Below are 23,426 nucleotides of genomic sequence, written 5' to 3'. Positions count from 1 at the left end.
ACCACATACATTTTTGATGATTTAATCAGTTCAGTTTGTTTAATCACCTTTCAGTTAAACGATCTGCTCCAATACTTAAACATATTCTCTTTACTATATCTCTTTACTAACTCAAATGTCACAAACGTCTCTAGTTAGTGTTCGTTCAAGTCTGCGTTTGCGACTGCATTACATACATTCCTGTTCTCAGCAGCAGATGGCGCTGTTGATACATTAAACAAAAGCACGTGCACGTCAGCAGATGGGGCTGCCGGTCAATACATGGACGAGAAGCACTCGTGAAATTTCTAATATATGTTAATAAAACAAAAACTAGATCCACACTTTTGTGTTGTGAGCCTTTTTTCCCAAAATATAAAGCGCCATTATATTCAAAGAATGAATGAGAGGAAGAGACACTAATAAGCTACTAATTGGCACTTTTTGTCTGTTTCGGGTCTCCATCTAAGGTCTTTGCAAAAGTTTAAGGCACTTGTGAAAAATGCTGTGAATTGTGAATATTTTCAAAAATAATGGCACAAATTGTTTTTATTCAATGAACTTAATACAAACTGCAGTAAACATGAGAAAGAAAGAAAAAGTACATCAAAATGTGGTGTGACTGTGACAAACCTTTGCCTCTAAAACAGCACCAATTCTCGAGGTACACTTGCATTCAGTTTTTCAAGGTTGTTCCAAGCATCTTGGAGAAGTTGCCACAGGATATCTCAATTTCTTCATAATCTTCATGTATTCCCAGACTCAAAACTATTGAGATCAGGGCCAAGTTTTGAGATACTCTAAGATACATTTGTAACAGGATTGTAAAGGATTTTCTTTCTTACCAGGGTTTTGTAGAGGCCATACCATACAGGACTCTTCTTCTTCTATGCTATTTGCAATAGTAATGTTTGAAAATCTAAAACTGGAGAAATAAAAGCCTTCTGAAAAACTAAAGCAAAATATATAATATATCTTCTACATGTTTTCTTTGAGTGTGTGTGAAATGTTTTATGTGCCAAAAGCTTTTTCCCAGTACTAAAGTGCAACATAATTTAAAGCTAGGTCTGAAGCTGAATTAAATGCATTGCAAAGGCATAAAGATGAAGATATAGAGCACAAGCACAAAATAACATTGAGAAATGCAAGAGTAGACAAAACTGAATGCACATTGCTATCTTTTATTATTCAAATAACTATTTACAGACAGTAGAACTGATAGAAAATACTCTGCATGTAAACTACAAGTTTGATAGGTAACATTTACAGATATTATATACTCTGTTCAAATTTCTGATGGCTTGAAAAGGATAATATATGGCACCACCATGCCCCTTAGAGTGACTTGTTTTTCTGATTTTGTGGCAAACTATTGGTCAGTAAATAGTGAGTCATAAATCATCTAATTATGTTATTCTATTTATCATATCCTTTAATCATTTGTGTGTATACATCTCTTAATATTTGTCTCTACCCCAGTGATAGTGAGAATTTTTTTGTGCAGGATAGAAAACACAACTACTGTACGTAGCATTAAAATATTCCAAATTTCCATGGCACACTTAAGATTTCTGAAACAAAATCATGTTTACATGACAAATGCATACAGTATATCTATTTACAACAGCCATAGGCTCAAACGAAGATACAAAACTGGAAGTACAGTAAAGAGAAGTCCAATTTGAAACACCTCCACAAAACTCCAGACACTTTTGGCCATGTGACCAGTTCTACAAAATTGGAGGAAAGATACAAAGCACTTGAAATTGGCACTTGTTTCATACAAGTCAACATCAAGTATTACCTGTAAGTAGCTCAGATCCTCACTTTCACATCCACACTCACAGTGGATGTTTAGCAGTCTGCCTTTTGCAGGCATGTAAAAGAAAGGAAGAACGAAAATCACAACTATACAAATGTTTAATTGTAATACCACTACATTTTTGTAGTATAGACCTTGCAACACAAAAGAATGGAACCTAACCAGAACAGATATCAGACATAATAACTTTAACTAAGAACTTGTTCAATCATTCGTCTTCTAAGAACGGAAAAGCAGCTCGTTTCAGAAAACATAAATCCAACCGAGCATTGTAACACTGAAGTTTGTCATATAAAACATGCAAATTTTAAGACCAATAAATACCCTGTGTGTACATGGGAGTACAGGATATTTTATTGAAACAATTTTTATCCCCTTTTCTCCCAATTTGGAATGCCCAATTCCCACTACTTAGTAGGTCCTCGTGGTGGCACGGTTACTCACCTCGGGTGGTGGAGGACGAGTCTCAGTTGCCTCCGCTTCCGAGACAGTCAATACGCACATCTTATCACGTGGCTCGTTGTGCGCGACATCGCGGAGACTCACAGCATGTGGAGGCTCATGCTACTCTCCGTGATCTACGCACAACTTGCCACATGCCCCATTGAGAGCGAGAACCACTAATTGCAACCATGAGGAGGTTACCCCATGTGACTCTACCCTCCCTAGCAACCGGGCCAATTTTGTTGCTTAAGAGACCTGGCTGGAGTCACTCAGCAAGTCCTGGATTTGAACTCACGACTCCAGGGGTGGTCAGAGTCAATACTGCTGAGCTACCCAGGCCCCCAGTACAGGATATTGTTGACAAATAGCATGAGCTTTAAATAAAAAAAAAGTCGTAAATTCATCATTGTTTTTTCCCCCAAATAAAAATAAAAACAGGTGAAAAAGTATAAATAAGAAAACTTCAATAAATAAAATAAAAAAATATGTAGTTAGGACAACAGGCATTTAAAAGACCCTTCAGTAAGCAGGCTTATGGTTTTCGCATTTGAAAGAGCGCCACTTTTAATGACCTATTTGAATGCTTCCGGTATGTGTCCGATTTGCGACTGCATGCTGGTGGGCGGGCTTGAAATACCCTCTGACCAGTCAGACATATTGGAATGGGGCGAGGAGCTTGACCACTGGTCTGGTGAACCCGGAGAGGGCGTGAGGAAAGGGTGGTCAGGCACTTGGAGTTGGTGGCTGGGCGTGTTGGCATCCATGGTGGCTGTGTAGCTGTGCTGGGAAGGTGGCGTGAGGAACTGTGTACCAGCCATGCTGGATCCCAGAGAGGAAGGGTTCAGCAGCTGGGTCTCCTGGGGGATTATCGTGTGGATGGAAATGCTGTTTCCGTTGCCCTGCTGGAGCTCCGTACCACTCAAGTCATTGCTGATGAAGTTCTGGCTAACACTGTTTGATGGATTTGAGCTGAGGTGCTGCTGCAGCTGGACACTTGATTGCTGCTGCTGTCTCTGGTGCATGTTCTGCTGCATCTGCTGCATTTGCTGCGGCTGCATTAGAGGTGACTGTGTGGTGAGATGTGTGTTCTGCAGGCCTTGATAGTTCATCATCTGAGACAGGGTGGCTGAATGGCCACTGTGGAGAGACGTCATGAGGCCACGCTGGCCGGATTGGTGACCTGAGGTGTTCCTCATAGCCCCAAATTGATTTTGCGGAGCCATATTACTGTGCATCCGGCCAAGCCACTCACATTGGCCATTCATGCCATTTGATCCATTAGAACCAGCCACTGGCAGATGGGTGAGATGTGGGGGTAACGGATCAAACTGTATATGTGCCAGGTCCTGCTTGTTGCCCATACCCAGGTGGTTGATGCCCATGTGGGTGTCTGAGATTCCCTGCAAGTGATTAAGCGGCATGGAAGGTGATTGCTGGAATGACGACGTCATTAGGGGTGGGGAGGCAACGTCAGAAATGTACCCGTGGGGCGATTCCACGGGCGAGAGCACAGCCGAGCTGTCTAGCAAGTTTCCCTTCCCATCCTGCGCCTTCTTCTTCTTGGCTTTCATATCTTTGCCATCCTTGCAACCAATGCCTTTCGCGCTCGGCTTGCGGGGCTTTTTATTCTGTACAGAGGGCTTCATGCTGCCCATAAAGGTGTTGGGAGAGCAGAGAGGTGGGGATACGGTGGTGCAGAGAGGGGCGCTGTGCATGGGAGGGCTATGGACCAAGTTGTACTCATCTATGAGGCGCACAATATCATGGTGCATCCTGTCTTGAGCGATATCTCGTGGGAGTCGATCCATATGATCTGTGATTTCCCTATTAGCGAAATACTCAAGGAGAACTTTAGCAGTCTCATAGCTTCCTTCCCTTGCTGCCAAGAATAGAGGAGTCTCCTCCTGAATATAAAAAAATACAGTTCAGTTTGTAAACCAAAGGCATTTTTCTAATACATTTGTCACTGAAAATGTTTTCGTACACTGATGTTAATCTGGAATTAAAAGTTTTATTTTAAACAAAATTAATTCATTATAATTGCAAAAACAAAAATGCCTTTTTTGAAACTTTTAATGTTCACCCAAAAATGAACATTCTCTCATCATTTACTCACCCTCATGCCATCCCAGATGTGTATGACTTTCTTTCTTCAGCTGAACACAAATTAAGATTTTTTTAGAAGAACCGCTCTTTCGGGCCATACAATGCATGTGAACGGGTGCCAAAATTTTGAAGCTCCAAAAATCACACAACTCAAAATAGAAGTAATCCATATGACTCCAGTGGTTGAATCAATGTCTTCAGAAGTGATATGATAGGTGTGGGTGAGAAACAGATACAAATGTAAGTCAATGTTTACTATAAATTCTCCTCCATGCTCAGTCAATCTCCACTTTAACTTTTACATTATTTTTCTTGTGTTTTTGTTGATTCACATTATTCATGCAAAAATGTACTTAAATATTGATCTGTTTCTCACCCACACCTATCATATCACATCAAAAGATATGGATTTAACCACTGGAGTCACATTTTTTTAATACTGCATTTATGTTATTTTTGGAGTGTCAAAATGTTGGCACCCATTCACTTGTATTATATGGACCTACGGAGATTACATTTTCTTTTAAAAATCTTAAATTTTGTTCTGCAGAGAAAGAAAGTCATACACATCTGGGATATCATGAGAGTGAGTAAATGAGAGAATTTTAATTTTTGAGTGAACTATCCCTTTAAGCCTATTTGATATACATCTCATCATTTAGGTACAGCATTTGCCCTGAAATAGCTTAAAAGTTGTTGTTTTTTCTCAAGGAACCAGCCATAGTGGTCAGTTACATCTAAAATTTTTAATGCAAGAAGTGAAATATAGTAAATGTCAAATTAAAAATATTTTTTTCCCTAAATCAACAAGAATAGTATTGAAATGTTTTCATTTGTTTACATCAATAAAACAATACATGGTAATAAACAGCCATTTCTACATTTAACTTTGTTATTCTGAAACCTTTTAATAGATTACAAATGCCACTTCCATTAACATTTTTTGAGTGATGACATGAATGAATCGTTGAATCAGAATTTTTCAATCGACTCATTCAAACAGACCACTTGATCCAGTTGATAACTGAAAATTAATTAAACTCCCGAACTCTAACGCCATTTTTTGCAACTGATGTGTAAATCAGAGATGCCATTACGTCATCTCTGTCTTAACACTCTCGTACTCGTGAGTCGCAAAAAAAAGAGGGGTCACAAATCTAGTCTAAAGGCAGACTTTAAGAAGCCTAATGGCCAAATTAAAAGGCCATCTACAATCACTGTGACGCATGCTTGCTTAATATTATATTGCCAGTAAATACATTTGTGAATATTTGATATACTGCCCATTCCTCTCTGAAATGTGGATAGTGTAATGTCTACAATAACACAAAGTAAAATCTGTGATGAAGTGCTGCTTACCTTATTGTTCTGCATATCTTTATTTGCCCCATTCTTCAGCAATACCAAAGCTGCATCTATGTTATTCACAGCTGCTGCCCAGTGAAGAGCAGACTTGCCTGTTGCACAAACAGAAACAACTTCAGCATGTACTCAATGCCGTTTATTTAGAAGAAACAACTTGCAATTGTCATAAATCTTACATTCATATAAACATTCAGTCAAGCAAACTAATAAAGTCCTAAAACAAATCTGTCATTCAAAACTCTTACTAACACTCAAAGGTTTTGACACACCTACTGATTCCTAATAATTACAATTTAAAAATGTTTAGTAATAGTAAAGTCATCAAAACTATTAAATAACACATAGAAGTATGGGGCCATTCTTTTACAATGACACCTAGAATGCCTTTTTTAAACAGTAATATATGTTGGCCACTTATTGACTGTTTATATATATATATTTTTTTTAAATAAAGAGTTTAGTTTTATAAAAAAAAAATCATAAATAGGTGCAATGAATCCTTGTCTACAAAACTCCTTTTCAAGCATTCAAGCACAAGCCTCAGGATCAAAAGGATTTTAAAGTAATTTTCCAGGTTCAATACAAGTTAGGCTCAATCGACAGCATATGTAGCATAATTTTTATTACAACTAAAATTAATTTTGAATACATTTTCTTAAAAAAAAAAAACTATTTATAATCTATGTTACAGTGAGGCACTTACAATGGAATTAATGGGACCAATTTCTGGAGGGTTTAAAGGCAGAAATGTGATTAATTCCTCTGTTATTTTGTTAGAACTCATGTATCATTTCAGCTGTAAAGTTTTTAAATTGTAATTTTTACTGTCATTTTAGGGTTTACAGTGCTAGGTCATCATGTCAACAAGGTTGTAAAATTGGATCCACAAAAAAGGTTAATAAGAGATTTTATTACACTAAAATCAAGTTAAAGCAAATATTGTTTACGTATTTTGGCTATACCTTTGAAACGATGAGTATTTTAATGTTTACGGATTGGCCCCATTCACATTCAATGTCCCCATTCACTTCCATTGTAAGTGCCTCACTGGAACCACAATTTTTGCTTTTGTTTTTTTTAAGAAAAGGAGGGACAAGTCTAACAAAATTTTTGTTGTAATAAACTTTTATATCAGAAATGCTGTCGATTGAGCTTCACTTGTATTGAACCCGGATTATTCCTTTTACATCGTGACAAACATAAATTCAAAGTGTATCCAAACTTTTAACCGGTAGTGTACATTCATGTAGTGAATGAATTAAGAATGCCACTGAAATATACCAAAATCATCAATGGCATTGACATCAGCATGGCAGTTAATGAGCTCTTCCACCATGCCCTCTACCGCCAGTCTTGCTGCCAGTATCAGAGGTGTGGTGCCATCATGCATGCGGGCATCTAGGTCTGTGGCACGGTTCCGTATCAGAATCTGCAGAAGGACAAATGGCTAAAATGTTTAGGAAAATACAGAAGAATTTTTAAATAGGCAAGTGAATATGTATCATCATTTAATACACACCTCTCTGGAATACTTGACCACTAAACTGTATAATTGACTGTTGTCTCAGGTGACCAATTTCCTTCAAAGCTGTGCTAGCTTTATGTCTTTCGCATCACTTAGTGGTCTCGTTCTTCTTACAAAATAACATATTTATCGATTGACTAATTCCCTTATATTTTAGTGCAAATACGCAACTCTTAATATTACACTGTATTCCCTCCTACAGTAGCTTACACACCTGGAAGACACCCTGTGCATCTGCAGCAACAGCAGCATGTAATGGAGTTCGTCCCATATTGTCCTGGATGTTGGCATCTGCACTGGCCTCCAGGAGTCTTTTTGCAGCATCTGAGCGGGCATAGCGGGCTGCCAGGTGTAGCGCAGTCTCACCTGTGCGATCTGTCTGGTTGTGGAGTTTGGCACCTTGGTAAATGAATTCATTGATGACATTGGCTGAAGCATCCTCCTCTTCCTCACTGTTTCCTGTTTCCAGCCCCCCTCCACTACAGGATGCAATCATGAGAGGAGTAAAGCCGTCTAAAGAGGGAAAAGTCCAAAGAAAGTATGTTTTGCTTACATTCTATCATACAGCAGATGCTTTAATCCAAAGTGACATAAATGTAGAATGCTAAAGCAGTTTATCCTAAAGGCTTTAATATATTTCCTACGAAAACAAAGAACAAATGGGTATGATGTCATTTAGAACAAAATCTGGCCAAAAAGGTGTTTTTGCATTCATTTTGTGGTTCGTAATAGCTCGCTGGGGCGAACTTTTAGGAAAAATTCTTATCGGCTGCTAAACACCTTAATGCCATTAGTCCATGTCATCGGTTGGTGTTACCTGTAGCTCCACCTACTTTGAGGCCTAATTTTGATGGCTAATTTTGTTTACATTGTTCAGTGAATCAAAACCAGTCATCATGAACATAGATGTGCAGCGTTATTAGCGAGCTTCTGCAAATTTACCTACATCTGTACGATTGTTCGTTTAAAGACATTGTCCAAGACCAAGATATGTGATTTTTTTTTTTCTTCTTCTTTTAGTCTACTAAATGAATCTAATCTTCTCAAATGCTCTCAAGTGCCCATTCACTCATGTGCCATCTGCAGCGAAAGCCATTCACACATCTGTCAAAATAAGATATGCCTCGGTCATCATTGTTTTATCTTTGTTCTGCACATTAACACTTGCATACACTCATCTTGGCAATGGTATCAGTGTCATAATAAATTACAATAACAGATTGTAACCGGTGCATCTTATGGCTGCGTGTAGCATGTTAGTGCATTAGTGTCATGAATTCATAATATAAACAAGGCAAATTAAAATTTATACTTTAAATCATCATTGAGTGGTGAAAATGGTTTCTTTTAAATAAAAAGCTTCTTTTTGTATCATAAAGTCATTGATAACACATTTTGAAGATTTTGCATGTAGCATCCTCATATTTAAATGCACTTCTAAATGCCTCCCACATTGGTGTGGTGGGTGTCTGAATGTTCAGAAACATTATACCGTTGCTTTGCTCTTTAGAACTTATTTTTACCCCTGAACAAAGAACGAAGAAGAACTTCTCCGGAAGTATAACAAGGCCTTAAGGAGAAAGTAACATTAGAAGTGCAAATTAAATTGAGCAAATTCTTAATTCCATGATGACCATTCTTCAGAACATATAGAGAGATTATATCTCTGTACTGTGATATTAATATACAGTAAAACAAAACTGTGGAGAGACCGTACATTGAACAACCTATAGGACAGAACATTTACAAATGAGATCCATTTAATGTCTTGTTGTTTCTCCTAGAGAGGAATTAGATTAAACTGAAGATTAAATGTAGACATTTGCTTCTTTTGAGCTTTTATTATGAGAAAAAGACCCTTGTAATCTCAATGTCTCCCCTAGAGTCTACGTCTATGCTATCCAAATTCATTTGATAGCTCTACATTTATTTTGACAACATTCTCATTAGTAATTTTAGGAGAAACATTTGAGACAAAATGTATATTTCAAAGAAAGTTAAGTAAGGACACTATAGCTTTTAAAGTACAAACTCTTAAAATAGGTTTAGTCTGGAGGCAAGATAAAAGTTTTCCTCAAAGTGATGGATACAAGTAACAGATGGCAAAGAAACAAACAAATCGAAGTTGGATTTGACACATTGCCTTTATGAATCTCCTCAGATCCCTTCCATCGCAGATTCTAATCAAGCGTGGCAGTTTGGTAAAGCTCATGGAAGCAAGCCAAGCTTTGAAATCTCAACTGCTGGTAAAACTGAGTATTATCGTCTCTGAGAAGCTGCTTTCTTTGCTGACTTCAACGGGGGCTTCTGAGCTTCAAAAGAATAGCTATTCCCAGATCAGGCCTGATTTGGACGATTTTAAAACATCAATCCACACAAAGAGTGGAAAAAAAGAAAAAGCATGTAAAAATATAGCAGAAGACTGTTGCCGTTGAATATCTTCAAGTGTTGTTAGGGGTATATTAGTGATAACAGAAGGAAAGGGCATGTCATAAAGTGTTTTAATTAGCAAAACACATGTAAGCAGAATGATATCACAGAATTAATCGTTAAAACTGGTCAAATTTGCACGCTCCCCAGGGTTTATGGCTTACAGTCAGAGCCTTTGAAGTAGATTCCTTTCCCCACAGGGCCTTGAGCATTAACTCCTGCTTAGAGCTCAATTCAGTTCCTCGTTTCAGCACTCAACATACACACACACAATGTGCAAACCAAAGAACAGGTGTAGTTCATGAGCAAACACCTTTCTCAAAAAAGTTCTAAAAAAATAAAAAAGAATGAATATGAATGAATGAACTTTACACTTATATAGCGCTTTTCTGAGACTACACACTTTACACAGTGAACAGGGGACTCTCCTCAACCACCACCAGTGTGCAGCATCACACCTGGATGATGCGACAGCAGCCATAGTGCTCCAGTGCACTCACCACACACCAGCAATTGGTGGAGAGGAGAGTGGAGTGATAGAGCCAATTAATAAGTGGGGATTATTAAGAAGCCATGATTGATACGGGCCAATGATGGGAATTTGGCCAGGACACCAGGGCTACACCCCCTACTCTTTTCGAGAAGTGTCCTGGGATTTTGAATGACCACAGAGAGTCAGGACCTCAGTTTAATGTCTCATCCATAGGAGAGTGCCTTTTTACAGTATAGTGTCCCCATCACTTTACTGGGGCATTAGGACCTACACAGTCCACAGGGTGAGCACCCCCAGCTGGACTCCCTAATACCTCTTCCAATTATACACAATTATTATTTTTTATATTAATATTGTAAATAAAATAGCACCAATTCAAGAAACATTTCTCCCAAAGTCTCAGTGGGAGTGTGACTTATTGAAAGAACAAGTGCCCTCACAGGTTGCATATTCATTGCAATGGGCATTAAATCTCTTATCTCCACAATATTATTATTTTTGCACGTGACACAGCACAGCCAGTAGAGGTGGGCAGAGTGTAGACAAGTATTTTGTATTTTTACATTTCTTGTCATAAAAAACTGAAAAACTTGTCAAAAAGTTACTGTAGACTTTGTCAGTTCAAACCAGTCTGGCCATTCTCTGTTGACCAGTCTAATCTACAAGACATTTCCATCTGCAGAATGGCCCCTCATTGGATGCTTTTGGCTCCATTCATAGTACATTTTAGAGAATGTTGTGTTTGAAAATCCCAGGAAATCAGCAGTTACAGAAATATTCAATCCAGCCCGTCTGGCACCAATGAACATCCATGCGAATATCTAATCAGCCAAACGTGTGGCAGCAGTGCATAAAATCATGCAGATATGGGTCAGGAGCTTCAGTTAATGTTCAATCAACAATCAGAATGGGGGAAAATTTGATCTCAGTGATTTGGAACTTTGCATGTTTGTTGGCGCCAGATGGGCTGGTTTGAGTATTTCTGTAACTGCTGATATCCTGGAATTTTCATGCACAACAGTCTCTAAAGTGTATAGAGAGAATGGTGCCAAAAACAAAAGACATCCAGTGAGGGGCAGTTCGATGAATGGAAACGCCTTGTTGAAGAGAGAGGTCAACAGAGAATGGCCAGACTGGTTTGAACTGACAAAGTCTACAGTAACTCAGATAACCACTCTGTACAATTGTGGTGAGAAGAATATCATCTCAGAATGCTGTTCTGATGCGGGTTGGCGTTGATTTGACAGCACGAGGGGGACTTACACAATATTAGGCAGGTGGTTTTAATGTTGTGGCTGATTGGTGTATAATGTAGTAAACTCATGAACAAATGGGTTATGACTGCTGCATTAAATTTGTTTTATTTATTTATTTATGTGTGTGTGTGTGACAAGCGCTAATGTAAACAGATGTGACTGTGTGCATCTGATAATTGAGCTCAGCATGTGTTCAATGTGAGTATACAAGTTTTATACGAGTTATCGTGGTGCTTTTATGATAGTTTGACTGTCTGTTTCAGTTTGATTTGCTGTTGAATTTGTGTGAATGAAAACCGCATCTGCACCTAAGCAGACATTGCTGCGTTCATGGAAAGATCGCGTTTAGATGTGATGGCTGTGCGTATACGAGCTGTAAACTTTTTATAGTAGCACTTTGCTGACGAGTTGGATGCATGCATATAAAATAAACTTATTCTGTGGTTTAATAGACTGCATGAGTAACTGTTTGAACGAATATAAATTACAGATGCTTGACCAATGCAGCCTGTGTCTGCGCGAAAGCAGTTTTGAATCTGGCAGCTTGTAACGTAATTGGCTGTTGCTGAAACACATATGTGTGATGCTACTCTGCAGGGCCCGATAAATCAGCTGGTAGACTGTAGCAATTTGCTTTCCAACAGCAACTGTGAAACTGTGTTCATAATTCGCGTTGCAGCGTTAAACACCAGCGTTAAACGCCACTTTGAATTTTTTTACATCAGTAATGTCCTGACTAAACTTTGTGATCAATTGAATGCCACTTTGGTGAATTAAAGTACCAATTTCTTCCGAAACAGAAAAATCTGTACATTATTACAATCTTTTGGCTGCCAGTGTATATATATATATTGCATATACGTCTCCATATTTATTTAAATGATTTAATTCACAATATATAGTAATTCATGTTCTCGTCAAAAAGACAGCTAAACTAAATAACAAAAAACTATTATTGGGGGGGTACTGTTCAGAGGTTCATTTAATGAATCAAGTAACCATGACCAACCTGGCCCTCTAACATTGACATCCATACAGTCATTATCAATCTCGCCCTGAGGGGGTGTAGGAGCGATGGATGGGATGCGCAGGTCAGCTGCATCCAAGTGCTGCTGCGTCCACTGCCGTTGATCCGGCTGATCATCTAATTCAAGCATCGCCTGCTCCTCAGACTAAAAGACGAGAGAATACAGGCAATAAGTCTACAACACAGACTTTTTAATCCTTATTAATCAATATATGCATGAACTTTTGTTCATATATATAATGTAGTAAATTATCATACAATTTAATTAAATCTATAAATAAATGTAACAAAATGCGTTTGTTAAAAATAAATGTATAAAAATACTTAATGTATCTTATAAATGAGAAATATGCATTGGTTCCCATCTTACCCTGAAGCGTTTGATGTCAGGTGCTTCCTCTTCTCCCCATTCATTCTGGTTGTCATCCATTAATGATATGTCTAAAGAGTTCTTAAGTGGCCTGTTATAAGAAAAAATGTCCCATTAGACATGTTGAAATAACGTCTTTTAGCACTTTACAACATCTCAGCTAAACTACCTTAAAGCTAGAAGTTGTCTTTGATATAACAGCCTCCACCCCTTTTAAAAAAAACAGTCGATTTATTAAATTCAACCAATTCCATCATTAACGCAAGTTATCAAAGATTTCCCTCCATCTTCATAGTTCCGACACCTTTTGACCAGTGAATTTCCATGATTTTTCAAAGACTTTTCCAGTCACTTAGTTTACTGGATTATTTATTTATTATTAATATTTATAGAGCCAATTAAATGCTTTAGAGTATAGCATAACTTGAAAAAGATATATTCACAATAGAAATTTCCAGGACTTTTCCCATCACTTTTAATTATTTCCCAGGCCTGGAAATCACTATTTTAAAATTCCCTAATATTTCCAGGTTTTCCATGACCGTGGGAACCCAGCATCTTGATTTGTCAAATGATTCAGTCCTCAAAGATCCACAAAGCTGACATAGCAAACTGACCTCAGACCAACAGAGTCTTCACCGACCGGCTCTCTCCTCTTTTTCTTGCTGGGCTCGCTGGTCTTGAAACCCTCAGGAAACCAGAGTTGACCATGTTCACGCCGACGTTTGCGAGAGGCGACCATTCCCACAGCAACAAAGGCCAGCAGTGCCAGTCCAGCCAGAACCACATAGACTGGATAGAGCTCTATGGGCGACTTACCTTCGGTCTTACCTGCCGAAGGAAGAAAAGATGACATGTCAGACCCACAGAAGAGTGCGGGACAGGGATGACGATTCCAGTTCCTCGCCCCAAAGATGAGGCACAATTTGCTTGTACAATTCCGGAGATGGGCGGATGCACTAAATTGTGACATGCGTTTGTGGTAATCAGACTTGCTAACCGCCTCATCGAAAAGGAGGAGCTGGCAAATAAGAAAAGGAGGAGGACAGAAAAAAGCAACAAAAGAACACCTCCTCTCGCCTTTCTCAGCCCAGGGTACCAGGAGACAACTTTACCACTTCTTCTTTAAGAGAAAAAAAGGGAGGGATTAATGAACTTCAAATTACTGTGCACACTTTAAGCTGTAAAGACGAAGGATTTATTAGGATTTTCAAGATAACAAAGACTCCCAACTTCTAGCACACTCCCGATCAATTTTTCTCCTCTTTTTTGTATCCACGCTCTCCACTAACGATTTTAAAATGATAAACTCTGCTCACCTAAACCCTTGGAGATGCATTAAGTCCTGGTTCATTCAACAAGGTTAAGGTTGCACCAGCCCCCATCATTTTAGATTCATGCCAAGTACATTTGGGCAAGTATCTTGTTGGGACAAATGCGCTGACATGATTTACATCAATTAACTATTTTGGTGCCTGGAGCCAGTGGATTTGGCTCCAGACTACGGCATTGATTGTTTATTCTGTCACATTTGCTTCATTGTTATGTAGAAGAAACACACAAACTTCAAAGTGATTCCTGTAATCCGTGGTAGTAGGCGGCATGCAGAGTGTGGGGATAAAGGTCGGGGGTTGGTGGTGGTAAATGCTGCTGAAATATTGAGTGAGATGGGAGGCCTAGTCTTGATTAAGGGCATTATAAGAAAGATGTGAGGCACACAACAATGCTCGTGCCAACCGAGGGGTGTACATGCGACTTGATCACTCACTTGTGACGGCCTCAATGATGTAAGGCATATTCAGATTGCCGCTAGATGCCAGGGCTCCGAGAAAAGCCGCCACATCTTTTGCACTCTGGAAGCACTCAGAGGTCTGCTGGTAGCACTGACGGTTGTCTATTTCCAGGTACACCACAGAGCTGTCGAATGATCAAATAAATCAATGTTGAAATGTAGCATCATTTTTAAATAAGACATTGCACTGATGTCCTTCCTCTAAAACAGGGGTCTTCAACATGAGGTCGGTGACCCCTAAGGTGCCTGTGCCGATATTGCAGGGTTTTTATTTAAGTTATTAAAAATAATAATAATAATTGACTTCAAATAAGAAGCTAAAATTCAGCTTTAAATGTCCCTCCAAAAATGTAAATGTATTTAAGGGATAGTTCACCCCAAAATTACAATTCTCATCTTTTAACCTCATGGCATCCCAGATGTGTATGACTTTCTTTCTTCAGCAGGACACAAAGATTTTTAGAAGAATATTTAAGCTCTATAGGTCAATACAATGCAAGTAAATGGTAATCAGACCTTTGTAGCTCCAAAAATCACATAAAGGAAACATAGAAGTAATCCAAAAGACTCCAGTGTTTAAATCCATATCTTCAGAAGCAATATAATAGGTGTGTGTAAGAAACAGATCAAAATGTAAGTCTTTTTTTTTACTCCACTTTCACTTGCACATCTGAAATTCACATGTGGTGCCTGTTTAGTTTCACTTTCACATCTGAAATTAGTTAAATTGGAGATTTAGAGTAAAAAATGACTTGAACACTGATCTGTTTCTCACCCACACCTATTATACAGTATCTCTTATGAATATATGGATTTAAACACTGGAGTCTTTTGGATTACTTCTGTTTCCTTTATGTGATTTTGGAGCTACAAAGTTCTGGTCACCATTCACTTGCATTGTATGGACCAACAGAGCTGAGATATTCTTCTAAAAATATTTGTTTGTGTTCAGCAGAAAAAAGAAAGTCATACACATCTGGGATGGCATGAGGGTGAGAAAATGAGAGAATTACAAAACTATCCCTTTAAGTAAAATTAAAATGTGCAAGTATATGTGTCAATAGGCTATATGTACATCAATAATTATTATTTCGATGGTTTTGCGTGCATGATAACAAAGTATGTAAATATAGTTCATTAAAGGGACAGTTCACCCAAATGTAATAATAATTTATCATATATTCCCAAAATATGGTACTATATGTTTGTTATTGTAGGCCAGGCTTAAAATTAAACACTCATTATGTAACAGGAAATAAAAAGGTTGAAGACCCCTGATCTAAAACTAGCTTATAATATTTTTTAAATATACTATACTGTATGCACATACTAACCCTTTGATCTGCAACTCATCCAGCTCTCTGCGTCTTCTCCCTCGTTCCATCACTATAGTGTAAATGCTGCTTTTTTCTGAGCTTAAGACGTTAGTAGAAACATCGCTCCAGCCATCCAGAGATCGCTTGATGTTGTGCTTCCTCAACTCCTGGTCATTGCCATAATATGGGTAGATCATTGCTTCCCCCTTGCTGTCACGCCGGAAAACAACATTGGTGTGGAGCACTCGGCTGAGCTCCCGCAGAAATCCAAAGGAGTGGTTTCGGAGCTGATCGGGCATAATGTGGACCACCACAACCAGTTGTCCAACAGCTAACTTCTCAGGTATGTTGTCAGCACAGTCCAGACCGTCCCACTCACACTCGGCATTATTGCAGCCCTGGTCACAGTGGCCATCTGCATAGTGGTCTTTACAATACTGGTCGTACAGTGGACTATGAGAGAAGAGAGCAGGGTGATTAGAAATGTCATCCATGCTGTTTCTGACCTGTTTCTGATGGTAGCTGTTTTTTCTTGGTTTCTAACTGCTCCAAGCTGGTCTAGATGGTTGATCACTGGGGTATCAGCTTGTGGACCTGGTTTTGACCTGGTAAACTACTTTGGACCATCAACAAACCAGCAACCATGTTCCAAAAGCCAGTATGACCACAATAAAGGAATAGTACACAAATATATTACAATTCTGGCATCATTTACTTATCCTTGTGTTGTTCCATAGAGTATGATTTTCTTTCTTTTTCCTTTTATTTTGCTTATGTGAAACACAAAAGGAGATATTTTGCAGAATGTACTGCATGTCTGAGCTGTTCATTTCCATACAATGAAAACAATATTAACTGAATAATGATTTGAATTTCTCTCTGTTCTTCTAACTTGCAATATATCTTATGGACCACTTTTATTATATTTTGGGTTCTTTTTGGAGCTTGATAGTTAAAATCACCATTCACTTTCAGTCTATAAAAAAGAACAGCTTGGACATTCTGCAAAATATTTTATCTCTATCTTTGTTTAAATTGTAATAGCTAATAATAGCTTAAAAGCTTCTTTCTTCAAAGACTTTACCATGACGTGCAACAGTCGTCAGGCAAAAGACTAGAGAGTATGTCCTGTGAAGCACACTCTTACTGTCTCCCATGTTGAATTTGGAGACCCATCTGTAATAGATTATCCTGTAACCCACAGGTACTGAATGAAGTGGGAACCACCTTCAAGAGGAGGTTACACATGATTGGCCAAGCTATGCTATGCTGAAATTGAAAGAAAGGATCTAAGCAATGGAATGCATGATGTTTGAACATTATACCCGACAAAAGTTCTCTCAAGCAAAACCTTTTTTCAGCCCTGGTGATTTTCTCATGAGGCAACTATGGAGAATTAATCATGTGGGGAAAGTCATCCGGGGGAAAAACATTTATCTTTTTTGCCAATGCCGAAACTAATAACTAGTCAAATAATCGATATAATGCAGATATAAAATAGGCTAATGCAATTTAGTTAAAAGTGTTTATGTATAGAGATTAGAGGTAGACCAAAATATCGGTTTTACTGATTAATCGGTGCCTACAGCTACTATTTGGAACTATCAGTTATCTGCAAAAATCTATGCCGATAGTTGCCAATATTTCTTTTTTATTATTTTTTCATCCCTCCATTTTTCTTTATGGTCGGCCATAAAAAAGAAGCCTACAGTTAGAACGGCTTGGTTTAATATTTTAACAGCAGCCTGACACTTGTAGCCTCTATGTCTGTGCTCGTCATAGAGAACATTCTATAAATCGATTTTATGAACTAGCACCCAATTAATCAGCTATTGGCCTTTCCCACCTACTTTGTTATCAGTATCAGCAAAATCCAAAATTTTTCGGCCTCTAATAGGCATGTACACATACAGTATATGCTCTATATTTACACTATATTTACTCAATATCACAAAAAAAAAATTTAAACAGAAAAGTAGCATTATACATTCACATTATCCAACATATACGGCTTCAGTTTATTGGGCAAGACGCACAATTATCAACCAAAAATATCAATAGAATAAAGTCAGATTTTCAAATATAAAGCACCACTCACTTGCACTGGCCCTCCAGTCTCTGGCAATCAAACCCGTCGTAGAGGCATCCAGCATTGTGACATTGCTCATCACACTTCCCATTATTAAAATAACGCCAGCACTGCAGCGCGGCTGAGCAGTTCTGCCATGGATCAATGAAGTTCAGGGAGCAATCCCCTCCATCCCAGTCACAGGCGTAATTATTACACATGCTGTCACAGATCTTATTGTCTTTCTTTTTTGCACACTCTGCGATCTCACAGCTCGCTGTCACTTCTGGAGCAGGTGTGATGTCTCGTCCTGAGCCACCTGGGAAGCTGTAGTCCAGGATGTGGCAGAAGAGGCCATTAAAGCCAGTAGGACAGATGCAATGGTAATAAGGAGCCTCTGAGGTGTACTCGCAGGTGCCACCATTATAGCAAGGATTGGGGGTGCAGTGGCCATCTGTGGGATACTGGCACTCAGGGCCAGTGAAGGCAGGGGTGCACAGGCATTTGGGGGTCTTGTGACCAGAAACACAAGTACCACCATTTTTGCAATGGAGGCTCCCACAGGCATGAGCGTCATACTCACAGGTTGAGCCTGTAAAACCCTAAAAGAGACATAAACAAGTTGCAAAATGCATTATTATGGTTAACTGACATGTGTGATATGCAGGCTGTAATTCTGTGTTCAGAATAAGAAAATATATGTGATTATATTAAAATACATTTGTGACCACATGAATGAAATAGAAAAGGTTGCTCTTTTATTCCACTTTTATTTTTTGCCACATTTAAAGCTCAGATCATGTGCGCTAGGCCACAGCTCTGATTCTTTCATATTTTAATAGTTTTTATAGGTATAATGTCCAGAGATATTTTTTTCAATTAATCTAACAGAATATGCTCCAAACTAGATTTAAACCTGCGATTTCCACATGAGCAACGCAGCACCAAAGAGCATTCGTGTTAACCATCGCATCTGACAAATTTGTTTTTAACTTTTTCTATTTTATTTGCCTTTGTAAGTATTATGGTAACACTTTACAATAAAGTTATATTTCCTTACATTAGTAAATGCATTAGGTATCATGAACTAACAGGTATGTAGGTAACTTTAGAAACGTACTGTAAATTTCAGACCTTAGAAATTCCTCCCCAGTATAAAAAATGAGCATAATAGTTACCACCCTGCTGAAACATCTAATTTTGAAATCTGTGTTTGTGACACCACAAGACATTGCTCTTTGCATTTGCATGCCCCTCATCTGTCATTGCACCCTTGGCCCCGCCCACTGATGCTCAGTTCGTATAGGAGAGCAGGATAGACAGGCCTAGTGTGGCCCGCTATTCCTAAACACCAAAGAGGACCCATCTGGACTATTTTGTATTATTTTGTTATATAAACATGCACTTGAAAGACGTCTTTGACCATTGTCATGTCTCTCGGGACACTTTTAAAAGATGCAGAGTTAAGTTACAACTCAGAAAAGGAGAACTCATTCCGTTTTATTCTGCTGCTCTGCCTCTCGCTGAGCACAAATTCTGGATGCCTTCTTGCGCCCATTTGCTCTATTTTGAATTGTTGGTGTATGTAAACATGCTCTAGATGGATGTCTTTGACCATTGTGATGCGTTTCCGGTGATGTGTGCCTCTGCACGGGATGTTACTGTATGTGTGTGCTTCATGCTCATCGTGCTTTGGACTATTTATGTGCATTTTTTTCGCTCATATCTGCGTGGATTGCTTTTGAAACAGTCATAATACTATTCAAGCTTAGCAAAGGAACTGTTATTGAAGGATTGGGTAGTTAAAAAATACTATTGGATCAATTTCACAAAACTGTAAGTAAACAGTTTCATTCATGAGTATTTCAAATGTCATGATTGTTTGATAGTTTATGGCGCTGATGTGCTTGAGATGAACAGTTTAATATATTTGGATGAAGTGTGTTGGATTTGTGTTATGTGTAAACCCTAACATTTAGTTTTATAATGTTGTGGGTCTTCTTCATTCTTTTCCAATTGAGTTTCAAATATGGCTGAATTTGAGTGGCTACACAATGTTAGCCAACCTTAACAGTGGGCGTATACGTTGAAGTTTAAAGGAGCAACTAAGGCCAAAATTGACCGTTTCAGACAGAGAGCCATAGACAGGGTGAAAAATTATCATATATTATTAAATTATGACTGTTTTGGTGCAAAAAAAAAATTATCAGTGTACCTCAGGGAAGATAATACAATTATAAAAAAATAACATATCATGACCACTTTAAAATATACAACTTTGTATTAGCATATGTTGAAATTAACACAACAAGAAGTACTACTAGTAATATAGTACTAAGTATTATTCATTGTTAGTTTATGTTAACTAATATAATTAACTAATGTAAACAAATACTATCTAATTGTAGTGTTATCACCATAATACAAGAAGATGAATTAAGATATTTCATGAATATGTTAAACAGTTCACTACACCTATGTAAACTCAAAGTACTGTTCTGACCGGTGGACATTTGCAGATGAAGCCATGAGGTGTGTTGCTAGCCACAGCGCAGGTGCCTCCATTATGACAGGGCTTCCCTTTACACCCATCAAACACTTTGTCACAGTGCTGACCTGTCAACACACACAAACAAGCTCATAAGTCTCAAACTATGAATCTAAAAATAACACACTGAAATACACTGAACTGTAGCATTGCTGTTACAGCCCTCTAACACAATATGGGCCTGTATTGTACCTGTGTATCCGGTACGACACTCGCAGCGGTAGTTGTTGGTGAGCTGAATGCAGCTGTGTGTGCCACGGGGGTCACAAGGGTTGGACAAGCATTCATTGACGTCACCCTCACAACGTTCCCCCACATATCCCGCCGGGCAGGTGCAGTGATACCCACCCACACGGTCCACACAGCGGCCCTTGTTAAAGCACTTGGGCTCCTGGGTGATTGGGTCAGTAAAGGGTGTGCAGTCATCTATGTTGATCTCGCAGTGAACGCCTGAGAGAGGGCATAGAGGAAACCTTTTACAATTGCAGAGATGTAGATATAGGCTTTGTTCTAAAACCTAGTCAGCTGACTTGCTGTGTACCACCCACAGAGTCACCTAAATTCTAAGGCAGCATCTTAACTGAAATGAGCCCTCAAAAGTGACTGTTTGGAATGTGCTGTCACATAAATAGCACTCTGTACAGGAGACTTGAAACCAATTTAATTCCAACAGAATTAAACATTAGCTTGTTTTAATGGTTTTAAGATTTAATTCGATTTTTTAATCAATACATTTTTAACAGTGAATGGAATAAACCTATAATCAATATTTCTGTCGCTTCAATCCACACTCAGACACATGCCTATGAATATATGATGCCTTAAATTTCTGTCTAGGTTTTGGAACAGAACTATAGACTACGAGAAAGAGCAGTTTAATTGGGCTGGGTAATATAACACTGTTGCAGGTTTATATTTTATCAAATAAAAGTTCATCTATGTGAAGTGATTAAGCATATACTTATTGCATGCATGACTAAATCAATTCTAGAGAAAACATCTAAGCCTGCTGATAACAATTAAGACCTAATTAATGAAGAGATGGATGGGCAAAGAAAGCAAAACCGAGGAGGAAGTGAAAGCTGACCTTGTGTTCCTCGGGGACAGGAGCATTTGTAGGTATTGATCAGGTCGATGCATGTGCCCCCGTTCTGGCAGGGCTGAGAGAGGCACTCATTGATCTCATTAGAGCAGTTCACTCCATGATAACCTAGCATGCACTTCAAGAAATAAGAAAAATAGGGAGGCGAATTAATGCCAAACATGAAACATTGCAAAACAAGCAATTCTTTTAGAAAAAAAGAGAGATTTACTTCATAAGGCTTCAAAGACTATTACTATTACTAACACTCATTCTACTAGACCTTTCTCTGTTCTCCTTTCTCTCTCTCTCTCTCTCTCTCTCTCTCTTAGGCCCAAAACATACAGTGGGTACTCAACTAGACTGATCCTTTTATTGCGGGAAGCACAGCCACGTAAAAACTTGAAATTCTAAAATGTTAGACTTGTTCGCAAAAGGAGGCACAAAGGGACAATTTTGTCACCATCCTTTAGTATTGTGAAGAAAGTGAGTTATTCTGATTAAAAATATTATTATTAGATTTTTTACATTTTGATGTGTAGAAGGCACTCTAACAATGCAAAATTAATGGCATTTTAATTAATGGCAAAATTAATGGCCCCCTTAGCATTAAAATTATAGCTTAGTTAGCTCATGAATTGGTATATAGAATTTGTTTTAAGAATGTCAGCCTTTTTCAATAAATAAAAAAACTGTTGCTTCATAGATATTAGTTATCTAATCATCTTCCTGAAAATAAAAATACATTGTAAACATTCATAATTTTATTTGTTAGCCATTCTGAAAAACAAAACAAAAACAACAACGCATAATTAATGGCATTAACCTGTGTTATAATTGACCCGGTTAGTTGGTAGTGATACACCAATCAGCCACAACATTAAAACCACCTGCTAATATTGTGTAGGTCCCCCTTGTGCTGCCAAAACAGCAACAACCCGCATCTCAGAATAACATTGTTTGTTTGTATGTGTGAAAAAGTCAAATGCAACCAGCAGACAAACTATATGCTTTAATTGCGTAAATACACATTTAACCATGTATAAATATTAACATTTGATATTGCTGAAGTTAATTTCAAATTCAAAACAAATGCAGATATTATTTCAGCATTGCATGATTTTTGTTTCCATTTCATTCCATTTTGCACTGTGGCTGGTACTGACTCTGTGTCCTGTAAGATTATTGTTGGTCATTTGGTTTATACTGCATATAATTTATTAATTAATTATATAATTTATTAATATGGACCAACTAATTATTTATTAATACATTTACTAATATTTGTCGCCACAATTGTGTTTTAAAAGGTAAAACCATAGTACAGTAGCATAGGGCAGCAGTGTTCATGGTTACACCTTAATTGGATTCACCTTAATTACATTAACCCAGAACAATAGTGTGAGGGTAGTTTACTTTTTTCCAAAAGATCTGGGTGAAAATCCAATTTAAACTTCCAAATCTCCATTAATCTTTTGAAGAGTCACAGCCCCCCACATCACATTTGTCTGTGTTCACATGGGGAATGGGAAACACCAAAAGTAGAAAATAGCCCACCTTTTAACACCCACCTTGAGTGTTCGATTGTGTCATCAGAGAACTGTTATTGCAACTTAACTTAATGTACATTTTACGCAACTGACATGTGACATGCCGTTATTGCATACAGTACTGCTCTGAAAAAATTAAGATTTACTATTTATAGGTATATGTTAAAGTTAAATAAAAAATGTTGTTTTATTCTATAAAGTACTGACAACATTTCTCCCAAATTCCAAATAAATATATTGTCATTTAGAGCATT

General features: G+C 38.1%; 1 protein-coding gene across 1 annotated transcript in view; it reads right to left on the bottom strand.

Moving 5' to 3' along the window:
- Positions 1-1,146: 1,146 nt before the first annotated feature.
- The window catches only part of notch1b (notch receptor 1b), an 85,839-nt gene continuing 63,559 nt past the window's right edge, over positions 1,147-23,426 (bottom strand). The window contains exons 22-34 of the mRNA XM_052116526.1: positions 21,629-21,761; positions 20,734-20,991; positions 20,497-20,609; positions 18,024-18,595; positions 15,944-16,378; positions 14,586-14,734; positions 13,435-13,648; positions 12,818-12,908; positions 12,430-12,592; positions 7,456-7,754; positions 6,998-7,145; positions 5,711-5,808; positions 1,147-4,149 (exon numbers count right to left, since the gene is read on the bottom strand). Coding sequence (XP_051972486.1) covers positions 2,818-4,149; positions 5,711-5,808; positions 6,998-7,145; positions 7,456-7,754; positions 12,430-12,592; positions 12,818-12,908; positions 13,435-13,648; positions 14,586-14,734; positions 15,944-16,378; positions 18,024-18,595; positions 20,497-20,609; positions 20,734-20,991; positions 21,629-21,761 — 4,005 coding nt within the window. The 3' untranslated portion in view covers positions 1,147-2,817. The remainder of the gene's footprint in view (positions 4,150-5,710; positions 5,809-6,997; positions 7,146-7,455; positions 7,755-12,429; positions 12,593-12,817; positions 12,909-13,434; positions 13,649-14,585; positions 14,735-15,943; positions 16,379-18,023; positions 18,596-20,496; positions 20,610-20,733; positions 20,992-21,628; positions 21,762-23,426) is intronic.

Source organism: Xyrauchen texanus, chromosome 4 (assembly GCF_025860055.1).
Source record: "Xyrauchen texanus isolate HMW12.3.18 chromosome 4, RBS_HiC_50CHRs, whole genome shotgun sequence".
Lineage (NCBI taxonomy): Eukaryota > Metazoa > Chordata > Actinopteri > Cypriniformes > Catostomidae > Xyrauchen > Xyrauchen texanus.
The sequence above is the reverse complement of the archived record's forward strand: the minus strand, read 5'-3'. Positions and strand labels throughout refer to the sequence as shown.